The sequence below is a fragment of the Rousettus aegyptiacus genome, unplaced genomic scaffold, assembly GCF_014176215.1.
Source record: "Rousettus aegyptiacus isolate mRouAeg1 unplaced genomic scaffold, mRouAeg1.p scaffold_m13_p_3, whole genome shotgun sequence".
Classification (NCBI taxonomy): Eukaryota; Metazoa; Chordata; class Mammalia; order Chiroptera; family Pteropodidae; genus Rousettus; species Rousettus aegyptiacus.
Genome location: NW_023416306.1, coordinates 166,215,056 through 166,227,088, shown reverse-complemented (window position 1 = coordinate 166,227,088; position 12,033 = coordinate 166,215,056). Strand labels below are relative to the sequence as shown.

Sequence of the window (12,033 nt, the reverse complement as noted above, 5' to 3'; positions counted from 1 at the left end):
ATAGCAATGGCCACTCCCAGCCATCCCTTTCTCCCTGCTATAGAGACCCGAATGCCTTTAATTCATCTCTGCTGTAGAAGGACTCTCAAGTCTGTTAGTGGAAAGGACGCTGGAGTGGAGTCAGGGGACTTGAGTTCTAATCCTCACACTGCCACCTCCTCTCTAAGTCTGCAGTCCGCCACCTGGGAAATGGGGGCACTGGAAAGGATGGTTTTCATAGGTCTATGCCAGCTTTAACAGTATAGGATTATGTTTCTGCATTTAATGGGCTCATGCTGAAAATGTCCCTTAGGCGATCAGATTTCCAGCTAGATAACTGAGTGTGTTTTTAAGGGTGGTATGGTGGTGGGGTAAGGGAAAGACCGTAAAACAGTCAAACAAATATCATCTTAGACTTGCAAGTATTTTATTCACAAACGCAAAGTGATCGCTTCCTTTCAGATAATTTTCTAAAAATGAAACTTTACATTATATGTCTGGTCTCTGCTTAGACAATTTATTTACTTGTGTATTTATTTAATATCCACTTGAGAAAAAATTCTAGATAAACGCAATCTACTAATGCCTTCCTGACCTTTTTTTTTTTTTTAATTAACTGGAAACATGAAATCACTAAGTCAAAATGCCTACTGCACATCCCTGTCATTCTGTGACATTCGGAGGGAACGACCTAGCCACTTCATGACTAATAGATTCCTTATAGACCTTTGTGAAACATTAAATCACCCAAGACCCTGCTTCTCTGCTAGCAGATGGTCTGCAAACAGTAAGAAAGTAACTTAAAATGAAATGCTGGGCTCAGCTTACCTTCAGAGGCAAAACACAAGGCAGCTTGGCAAAAAACGTCTGGAACTGGTTGCTGATTGTGGTCCAGAGGCTACTAGGAGAATCCATGGGCAAAGCTTCCATGAAGGTAGCAATGTTTTCCAAACAGCGTATCATAGCACCCCCTGCTGGTAAATTCTTTTTGTTATTTAGACCCTAAAAACACAAAAGCATAGGCAATCAACTGCTGAAACAGCGTGGGAATTTGTGTAGCTATTTGGTGAAGATCAGTTTTAAAAAATCACATATTCATGCTATAAACATGTGTCGTGTAGCTATCATACAGGCTAATCATTGTAATTGGCAGGAGGAATACAGAGAAAAATCAACGCATTCAGGCAAACTTAGGGAGGAAAACTGTGGTCTGTAACTCAGTGAGAGAAGGGGAAATGTGAGCAAGGAAACCATTTTTTAAGAATCTACATCTGGCGTGGTTAGGAGCTAAGATGACAGTGAATGATGCTTACGGGAAACTCGGCTGGCTGAGTACTAAGAGTGACCACTACAGGAGCGGCAAAGTCCCGTGGCAATCTGCCAGCGCTTCAAGCTAACTGAGCGTGCTGATAAGCAGAGGACACGAGACGTGGATCCAAGCCTCGCAAGAGACGAGATAAAAAGCCGCGGAGCTGAGAAACGACTTCAAGTCTCACGATACAGAACATAAGCAGACCTTGAATCCAAATCTCGGGATACAATGAATAAGCGGTGAAACTGAGACTTGAATCCAAGTCTCACAGCACAGTGCACGCTGCTCTAGCCAACACTCATTTCAAAAGACGGAGTCACAGGGAGGTGGGTACTAGACCCCTTGGTTGGTGGTATCCAGGCTTTAAACAAATAGTAAATCCACGCAAAACAGCAATGTCCAACGGACACTGTTCTACGTGTTGGCCATTTTTAATTAATGTTTAAAATGTAAATTATTTAACATTTAATGTGACATTCTGAATGTACATTTTAACTTTTAAATTAAAAATCTTTTTAATTTAATTTTTAAATTAAATGACTTCAAATTTCTTCCTCAGCAGGGATTTTTTTGGGGGGTGGTGGGAGGAGGATGCTTAGAGTGTCATCAAAGCGAACCTACCTCCAAGAGCTGACTGAGAGCAGCGATGGAGCTCAGCTCATTGAAGTCCATCAGAGATGTGGCTAAGGTCCGTAAAAAAGTCCCATCTGGAAAGCCAACAGTCAGATTTAGCGGTGTTGAGGTTTCGGCGATCGGCCGCGTTCGTGGTGCCTGGCTCCTCCCCACGATGGATGGACCGATGGACGGCTTACCTTTGATGGTGCTCTGGAACAGCTGCGGGAAGATGCCGTTGGGCGCCAGCTGGTGGAGCACGCAGCGCAGGAACTGCTTGGCCACCCCCGCTGCGTTGCCGGGAACCATCATGCTGGAGTTGAACGGGGAAGGAAAAGACAGGGAATCGTGGAACAGGCCGCATGAGCGCAGGGATTTATTTAGAGTTCAGGCCTTTACGCACCGATCCTCTTATGGAATACCTCGTTGTCCCTTTCATCGGTGACATGAAATAGTCTAATCACCCAGAACCCTATTAACGATAAGTTTTAGAAGGAGAAAACCAGGAAATGACAGAGTCATCCCAGACTAATTCCAGCCACTCCAGTATAGACATGAGGGTTCCGAGGCCAAAAGCAAATGTCACAAGTCCAGAGAATGGCCGAGTCAGGACTAGAACCCAGGATGAAGATTATCAGCAAGATCCTCCCACCAGGTGCCATTGGCTAAGAGAGAGAGGGCTGCTCTAAGGAGGAATGCAGGGAGGGAGACGTTCATTCCTATTGAGAGAGCAGGGAAGTTCAGGGGGGAGCAGGTGGGCATCTGAGTTGGTACTTGTAAAAAGGACAGGATTTTGATATGTGTGCTTTTCCTTTTTACCCTCTGTACCACCTGTGCGTGTCAAAAGAGGGAGCCAAGAGATGATTACATGGCCCTGTCCCTCAGACCAAAGTATCAGAAAGGAAGCTCCCAGGGTGAGGAGGGAGTGGTGAGTTGACAGAATGAAGGAGGAAATCAAAGGTCTCAAATAGATAGCTGGTAAAAAGTCTCTCTTACCGAACCCGTTTCATTATGCCACGTCTACCCTGAAATGCTAGTTCGAGCTTGTAGGTCAAAAATGTTCTTCAGGAAGAAGGGACACCAAACTTATGCAAACTTTTTCAAAAATGAGGGGAAGAGGGAACCCTTCCCAGCTTATTTTATGAAGCTAGCATAGCTCTAAAAGTAAAATCAGATAAAGTCTTTACAAAAAAAAAAGAGGAACAGAAAAGAAGTAAAAAGAAAAACGGTTGATAGTCCTCATGGACATGGACATTTCATCCAACAATAAATAAAAAGGATGATAGACCATGAGCAAATAGAGTTTATCTCAGGAATATAAGAATGATTTAATATGCAAAAACTAACCAATGAGAGTCAATAAATTAAAGAATATAAGGCAAAAACTATACAGTAATTTTAACAGAGAGAAAATGCATTTGAGAAAATTCAACATACATTCATGACAACCTACATTCTCAGCAAACGAGAAATAGAAGGAAGGAAACATCCTGAATATGATAAAGGTATGAAAGCCTATAATTAATAGCAAGATAGTAAATGCTTTTCCTCTGAGAGCTCACATCTTTATTATTGTATTAGAGGTCCTGGCCATTGCAATATGGCATGGAAACAAGAAAGAGAGAAGTGAAACTGTCACTATTTACAAATGTGATTTTTATATACGAATGCTTTTAGATTCTAAAGAATCTAAAAAGCAGCTACTACATTAGTTATTAGTTAAGTGAACTTAGCTTATCACATTATAGTGTTAATATAAAAAATCAGTTATGTATTTATATAACGGTAGCATATTGGCATAAAAAAAACCACAAAATTGGGAAGAATACAGTTAACAGAAGATGTGCAAGAGCTCTATACTGAAAAGCATAAAACATCTGGAGAGAAACAAAAAAACTGAATGAAATGAGAATATACACCACGTTCATCACTTGAAGCACTCAATATTTTTATGTCTGTGAACCCCAAATTTATTTTTTTCCCAAAATTTTATTCTAAAATGTATATGGAAATGTGGAGAATCTAAGATATCTAAATCAATCTTCTTGAAAAAGACGACCAAAGTTGGAGGATTCACACTATCTGATTTCAAGACTAACTAGACGGCTATCGCGATCAAGACAATGTGGTGTCAGCTTAAGGATCAGCATATGGATCAATGGAATAGGGCAGGGAGCCTTTAAATTGATCGACCTTAATATGGTTATGTGATTTTAACAGATATCAAAATGCCCCAATGCATAAAGCGAAAGTCATTTTTTTAAATGGTGCTGAAACAACTTGTTATCTACATGGATAATAAAGAATTTCAACCCCTACCTCCTACCATACGAAAATTTAATTTGAGATGTACAATATCAGTGCTAAAACCATAAAACTTTTAGAGGAAAACATTGAAGAATATCTTCTTGACTTGAGGGTAGGCAAAGGTTCCTTAGACAAACAACCAGACACATAATCATAAACTGTTTTAAATTTTTAAAATATTACACTTTATCTAAATTAAAGACATCTCATCAAAATATACCATTAAGAAAAGGGATAGGCAAGCCCCAGACTGAGTGAAAATATTCTGAAAACACATTTAATAAAGGACTGGTATTCAGGATATATAAAGAAGAGCTATAACTCAATATGAAAAGAAAAAATAAACAGTTTAAAATGTACGAAAGATTCGAACAGACTTCACAAAAGAAGATTTACAGAGGGTCATGAAGAACACTTGAAAAAAATACTCAACGGCATTAGTCATCGGGGAAACGCCAATTAAAACTGTGGTGAGATACCCATTAGAATGTCTAAAATTAAAAAGACTAACACCACCAATTCTGGGCGAGGATGTGGAACAACCAGAAATGTCATACTTTGTTGTCGGGAATACAAAAAGGCAGAACCGCTTTCATGGGAAGTGCTGGTATTGTCACATAAATCAGATACCTAGCCTGCAACCCAACAATTCCATTCCTAGGAATTTATCTGAGAGGAAAAAAACATTTGTTTACAAATAGGCTTTTGTAAAAATAGTCATAACAGCTTCATTCAGAAGAGAGCAAAATTAGAAACAATCACATCCATCAATATGAACATGAATAAACCATGGGATACTACTCAGCTCTGAAAAAGAAACTACTGATGCATGCGACAACACGGGTGCGCCTCGAAAACATGCCAAGTAAAAGGAGCCAGACGCAAAAGAGCACATACAGCCTTTTATATGAAGCTCTATAGTGGGGAAAAAATCACGATAGTGTTTGCCTCTGCGGGGGTAGAAGCTGACTGGGAAGGCGCATGAGGGAACTTTCTGGGGCTGATGGTGATGTTCTATACCTTGACAGGGGTCTGGGTCATGCAGGTGTTTGCATTTGCCAAAACTCAGTGAATATGCACTTAAGATACATGTACTTTCTTAGTTTTCTTTTCCATCAAAAGAAAAAACTCTGAACACAATGGAGCTTTAGTTAATGATAACTTTACTGAAGAATATTAGAAGGAGTGTGCTAATGTCTGAAATTTACTTTGAAATGTATCCAAAAATAAAATGACTTGATGGACAGGTAGAAGGATGGGTAGATGTGTAAGGCAAGTAAAGTGTTCATTTAGAATCTAGGTGCTAGGTCTATGAGCGTTTGCTATCAACTTCTTTCAAATTTGCAGTATGTTTAAAATTTTTCATAATAAAATGTTATGGAAAAATAAAAAAAAAAACAGCAAGAAATTCTATGACTAAGTCAAGGATAAAAAGAAGAGCAACATCCCTAAAATGATAAGTTACGGAAGCGCAATAACGACAACATGTCACACTTGCACGACCTGCTGCAGGTACGCTATCACATACACTGTCACTTGGACCTCACGACAAATGCCCTTACGGCACACGAAAGTCATATGTTAGTATCCTTTCATGGATGAGAACACTTAAAGCAGAAAGATGAACGTGCCAAAGTCACACCCAGTATCGATTCCTGCTCTCCTGTGGTCCTTTCTCCCCACTTCAGCCAAAGTCATCTTTCTATATGCTACACACACACATACTCACACCCCCCTCACTGCTGAAAAATCCTTTAATGACTTCTCACTGCTGATAGAAGGAAGCCCAACGTATTTAATGTGGTTTATAAGCATCGTACAATCTGGAAGCCAGTCTCAGCAAGAGCTTGCCTCTCTCTGCTACCGCCGCACTGGCCTTTTCATAGTTCTTCCTCTACGCTATGTTCCTTTACCACCTCAGGACCTTTGCACATGCCTTTCCCATGATTATTTGCACGGTTAAACCCAACTCATTTTTTCAGATCTTAGTTTAAATGTTACCTCTTAAAGGAAGCCTCTCCTTCTTCTCCCGTTTACCACTACCCAGACTGGATCGGGTCTGCCTGTTACCTACCCACTCATCTAGGCATGCCTATCTAAGTAAATGGCACCCTCACCCGCTCAGCTGTTCAGACCAAGACCTGGGAATCTTACCTCCTCTCTTTCTGTCACACCTGACATCCAATCGATCAGCCAATTCTATTGGATCTACTTTCAAAATATTTCCTGACTATAGCCTTACCGTGCCGCTTCTCACTCCCTTAAACCAAGCATTTATTATCTCGCACCTGCAACACGGAAGTGGTCTCCAGTTTGGTTTTCCTGCTTCCGCTTTTGACCTATTTTCCTCCATGACCTATTTTCAGTGCAGAAGCCAGAATGATCCTTCGAAACGCGAGTCACGTCACTCCTCACTCCCTGTTTCACTCGGTGGAAGCTGAACTCCTTACGATGGCCTGCTGGGCTCTCCCCGGCCTGGCCTCCCCGCTGCCTCTCCCATCGCACCCCCTCCCGTTCGTCCATGCCCATTCTGCCCCAGCCTGCATTGGTCTTGTTCCCCAAATACGCGAGGCATTTTCCTGATGTGAGGTCTTTGCGTTTGCGGCTTCCTCTGCCTGGAACATTCTTTCTATCAACTGTTGCATGGATCACTCTCCCCCTTTTTCAGGTTTTGTTCATATACCACTTCCTCGGAGAGGCTGTCCTTGACCATTGTAACTAAAATACTACCTCTAGCTGCTCTCTATCTCCTGGACTTACTGGATTATTTCTCGCAGAATTTAGCACTAAATGATATTAAATTACATTGTCAGTTTTCTTATTTGTTAACATGCTTCATGCCTGCCTCCTAATCTAGAATATAAGTTCTGTGAGAGCCAAGATTTGCTGTTTTGTTAACCACCATATCCTCAGTTCCTAGTGGTCACTCCGTAAACACTTGTTGAATAAATGAATGTCCCACTATAGCTTTTGGTCACAGAACTCAGCATTGTTTACATTTCTAAATTTGTGCAAATATTTTATTCACATTTGCCTCTCAGATAGACCAGAAGCCCCACGAGGGCAGAAATCATGTCAGTTTTGCCCCCAGGAGAAACCTAAGTATCTAACATAGCTCCTGGTACAGAGTGGGCTGAAAAACACATACTGACTAAAATGAGTGAGTGAATGAGTGAGTGAAGGTGTGAACAGAAAATGAACACGCACTCTCCTGCAGCTGCGGCTGAACCCAACAGCATTCCTCCCAGGGTGTACGCCAGGGTGTTTTAGACATGGGATGAACGTGCACAGGAGAGAAAAGAAAAGTGAGTTTGGGGCTCGTGTTAGGACCTTACCTCTCTGCTTGATTAGAGAAAGTGGTGCTGGACGCCAGTCTAGGAAAGAAAGCAAACAGAGTCACGTGATTACCTTAGGTTTCCACGATGAAATGAATGAGTGCTGTGACAGGACCCACGGTGGCTCCGGTTTAGATGGTGAGACCTGTCAAACTGTTGACAACTGCCTTGACCGGGAAAAGAGGGCCCATGCAGTGGTCACCTCAAATCAGATATTTTTCTGCGGACGTGCACACATAAAGTCAGTTTAATATCCAGCCAATCTACAAAATGGCTTCTGCAGTCAGGTTAGACAAATAGCAGAAAAGCATTTGACCTCGTCCATCTCCATATTGACTCAGCTCAAAATTCATCTCTGTACGCAATTCCTGAAACCTAACCGCAAACAAACCACAAATTGTAAGGGCCTCTATAAGACACTAATAGACATAATAGGGGTATTTGTCAACTAGTTGTCAGGCTGAAGGTACATATTGAGAATTGTAGTAGGTTAAGTAATCAATATATAACACGTAACTTTTGAAAAGTATAATTACATGGTCCTGTGCGCATGGAAATATTCCGTATGTATACAAAGAAAGAGAACGTGCTAAACCGGTGTTTAGAAAAACATGTCTTGATCAGCAAGATACTGAAGAAACAAAGAGAATGCTACAAATTTATTTGCTTTAGACAACAAGAGAGTGGGCTTAGCCAAGAGCACCTTTGGAAAGGAACAGAAGGCCCAAGAATCGCTCACCCCAGACACCATGCCCATTGGCTTTGGTCACGGGCCTTCTCGTGCTAATGACATTCCAGGGATCAAACACTGGCAAATGAAGTAAACAGTAACTAAGGGTGCAGCACATGTGATCTTGGAGCCTGTACCTAGAAATAGGACTGGGTAGATCTTAAGTAGAGAGCGAAGTACAAAGTCGCATGGGGAGGCTTGGGTGCTAAATGAAAGGCTTACACTGAAGTCGCATACCTTTAGATCACCTGGGAATAGCTCCTATGGGACGAGCGTAAATAAACCAAGTGTCTGAACGTTTACATTCCCTCAAGTTGAAATGAGGCATGTGAGGAAGCCCTGAGTCACGGGACTGCTGAACCTGTTCTCTGGGCGGGTTTGGTGGTGAGGCTGACGCTGCTGGGGATTCCGGAAGCTCGCTTTAAATGTTCTCTCCCTGTTTCTTGCTAGGCTATCTAACGGAGGAGGAGATTTAAATATATGTATATAAAGTATGTAAAAATGTATCTGCTACCGTTTTCCCTCTGTTTTTCTTCAAAGCTCCTGCGTTTCCATCCTAACAGTTGGCAATGCTTGAACATGGTCTAGTCTCTCTTAATGTTAAAACAAAAACAAGACAAAACATAACAAAATAATAAAACCCTTCTATATATCGATTACGACTTAGATTAGCTATTTCAAGGAGATGGTAACAGATCAGAACAAGAATTCTATCTGTTCTAAAACTGAGAAGTATTGACAGCAGGAATTGTGATCATGTGTTAACAAAAACTCTCAATTCTACATATATTGCTGACAGTTGGTACAAATTTTATTCCATAATTATTATGATTAGGTTAAAATCAAGGGCCTAAATGAAATAATTCATCTTTTCTTGTCTTCCCATCTCTTCGTATTCATTGCTTATCTTTCATATTGGCTATTTCTAAGTATGGGAGGTAAAACAGTTATGCCGTCTCTGACTACATTCCTGAGGATACTACAGGAAAGCTGGGGGAAGAGAGATAAGGAAGTCATATATGTTTGCAGTCAAGGGGTTTTTAATGTTTTCCTGTTTGTCTTTACATTGAAATCATCTAGAGCACTCACCACTCATTACAGCTCTTAATCACATCTATCTTGGGGCTACCCAGTTATCTGATGCATCACTGTCCTCCTCAACGACTAAGTCACAAAACACTTGAGGGCGGGAGCCAGGTCTGATGCCACAGCCTGATGCACCTGGCTTTACGCCAACACAGACTGAAAAGGTAATGCATCCACGTCGAATTTGATTTAATTCCATCCTCTCCTATAAATAGTGCATGCTAGGGCTGCAATTTGTTATGAATTTGAACTTTATTTAAATCCTTTAAATACATCGCTTTTGTTCTAATGCCCTATCTACTAAATGGAAGTTTTCTTACATGAAAATCTTCAAAGCTGCTAAGTTTAATCTTCCTTCAATCAGGCTAAAGGCCCTGTTCTCGAAAAGTGTGCATCCTTCCTTGTTCTGATCAGAATTGTGAATCCCCTCACGTGACGACAACACCCCAAGATTACAAAATGCCCAGGGAACCTATCTTAAAACCTATCTCAAAGAGAGATAACAATAATAATATCTAAAACATACACAGCGTTTACTCTGAACCCCGCACAGTTCCGAGCACCGCTACACATGTTAGCTCACACAGTAATAGAGAGCAACGGACGGTCGTTTTCCTAGTGCATTTTCCTCTAGCTCCACTTTGACATTGCGACTCGTGACCCTACACAGTGGGGGAATTCAACCATTTGGTTTTTAAAATCAGTCTGAGTGGATCCCACAAATACCAAGCACCGATAAGGTTCATGAATGTCTGAACTTGTGAACTGTAGTTTTTGCTTCTAGATCTACATTGAATAAGGCTCCTTCCCGCCACACGGAACGGAAGCTGACAGTCACCTTCCCACAGACTGCATGATATCCAGCAACAGCGGGGCCGCCAAGTCTGGGCTTAAGTGAATGAAAGTGGAGAGGACCACGATGGCCAGGCCAAGGGTTTCCTCGTCATATTCTTCGAGGATGGCTCCGCAGTCGTGGCATCTGCAATGAAAACGGAGGAATGTTTTCCACGAAAGCCGGCAATGGTTTCCAGATAAAAAAAGTACATACGGCCGTTTCTGGTGAGTCTTGGAAAAGTCCCCAAAAGGAGGTCAGAGGTCTCACTCCAACAATAAATATGAGACTCCAATGGCCCTCACCATATGCACAGAAACAGCACACATGCAGAGACCGGGAAGGTTCTTTGATCACTGAAAACAATCCTTCGACTCGCCAGCATCCGGCCTCTACGTGAATTACTGCTCCCTTTACAGTGAGTGCCAACTGGACTAACAGTTTGAAGCTTCTGGATGAGAGATTTTATGCATTGTGAAATTATTGCTAAGGATAGTCAGAAACTAGATACTTTTTTCATTTGTTGAAATTAAAAATGAAAAACGCCTAGACACGAATGGAAGCTTTCTTAAACTTTCAGATTAAAATATATCCTACTCATGGGGGAGAGAGAGATGGGGTCATAAAGTCATGAGAACTCTTGGGTCACCTTCACTGGGAAGCCTCCCTGGCCCAAGGGGATCTCTCCAGACCTGAAATCCTGAAAGTCTCATTAAGTCTCATTCTTTATCACACTCAGTAAATAAGCCTTTATGTACCTGGCAGCTCAGAGTATGAAATACAGAAGAAAGGGTCCCAGTCCCCAAGGAACTCACAATCCAGTACAAAACTAACAACTCAACGATTAAAACCACCTGTGATAAGTGGTAGAATAGAGAGATGCGTCACATACTACAGAAACATGGAGAATAGCATGCCTGATTCTGCCCCGTGGAATCAGGGAATCTTTGCCTTAAGCCAAGTCTTGAAGCCTAAGTGGAAGTTTACCGGGCAGAGGAAGTACAGAGGGAAGGGTGGTTGCCTGTGAAACCACAGAGGAGGGACGTTCTGGGGGAGGGGAGAGGCTGGGGAAAGACTTCCCGAGGAGAAAAGGAGAGGCCATACATACCTTTGCAATCTAAAGAGCCTTTTATAAACTAAGGACTGGGGCTTTATCCTATAAAAACTTCGGGGATCTTGAAGGCTGCCAAACCCAAAGATGACATAACCAGTTTGAGTTTTGGAAAACAGATTCTGCTGGCAGAGTGGGAGTAAGGATCAAGTCTCAAACTTAGCCCCATCCTAACAATTTGAATCTTCAGGTTGTGAGGTTTTATCTATGTGAAATTCTTGCTAGGGATAATCTGTAAGTGGATATTATTTGCATTTGTCCAAATTACAAAAAAAAATGCTTTGGTATAAACGAAAGCTGCCCATGTGACACTGTGTTTCTAGAACAACGAATGCACACCAACACTTATGGCTGCGGCCACTTGAAGAACGAATTATGACTTAAAGCATAGTATGCCCCCTCTGATGCTTTCTCATAACTGCAATGAGAAAACTCTCAGATTCTGTAAACGGGTGAGGAAAACAACTGCGTGAGCTTACTTGTCAGTCATCACCGTCGGCTGCTCGTCTGTGAATTCTTCGGGCGCCGGCACAAACATGCTGACGATACTGGGAGCCGACAGCAGGCTGGATTTAGTGGCGCCTGGGGAGGCAGCAAAGGCACAACTGGTGAATACGGGTCTGTTTCGGGGCCCAGGAAAAGCCCCACTCTCCTCTTAGAAATCCTCTAAAGATCACATGCGCAACAACGAGGCGACATGGACAGCCCAAACGGCATCATGAAAAACCC

General features: G+C 42.0%; 1 protein-coding gene across 19 annotated transcripts in view; it reads right to left on the bottom strand.

Moving 5' to 3' along the window:
• The window catches only part of UNC79 (unc-79 homolog, NALCN channel complex subunit), a 217,591-nt gene that overhangs the window by 45,908 nt on the left and 159,650 nt on the right, over nt 1–12,033 (bottom strand). For all 19 annotated transcript variants that reach the window (XM_016145493.2, XM_016145498.2, XM_016145484.2 and 16 more), the window contains 6 exons: nt 11,784–11,886; nt 10,200–10,340; nt 7,546–7,584; nt 2,104–2,216; nt 1,913–1,998; nt 808–981 (listed from right to left, as the gene is read on the bottom strand). In XM_016145493.2, coding sequence (XP_016000979.2) covers nt 808–981; nt 1,913–1,998; nt 2,104–2,216; nt 7,546–7,584; nt 10,200–10,340; nt 11,784–11,886 — 656 coding nt within the window. The remainder of the gene's footprint in view (nt 1–807; nt 982–1,912; nt 1,999–2,103; nt 2,217–7,545; nt 7,585–10,199; nt 10,341–11,783; nt 11,887–12,033) is intronic.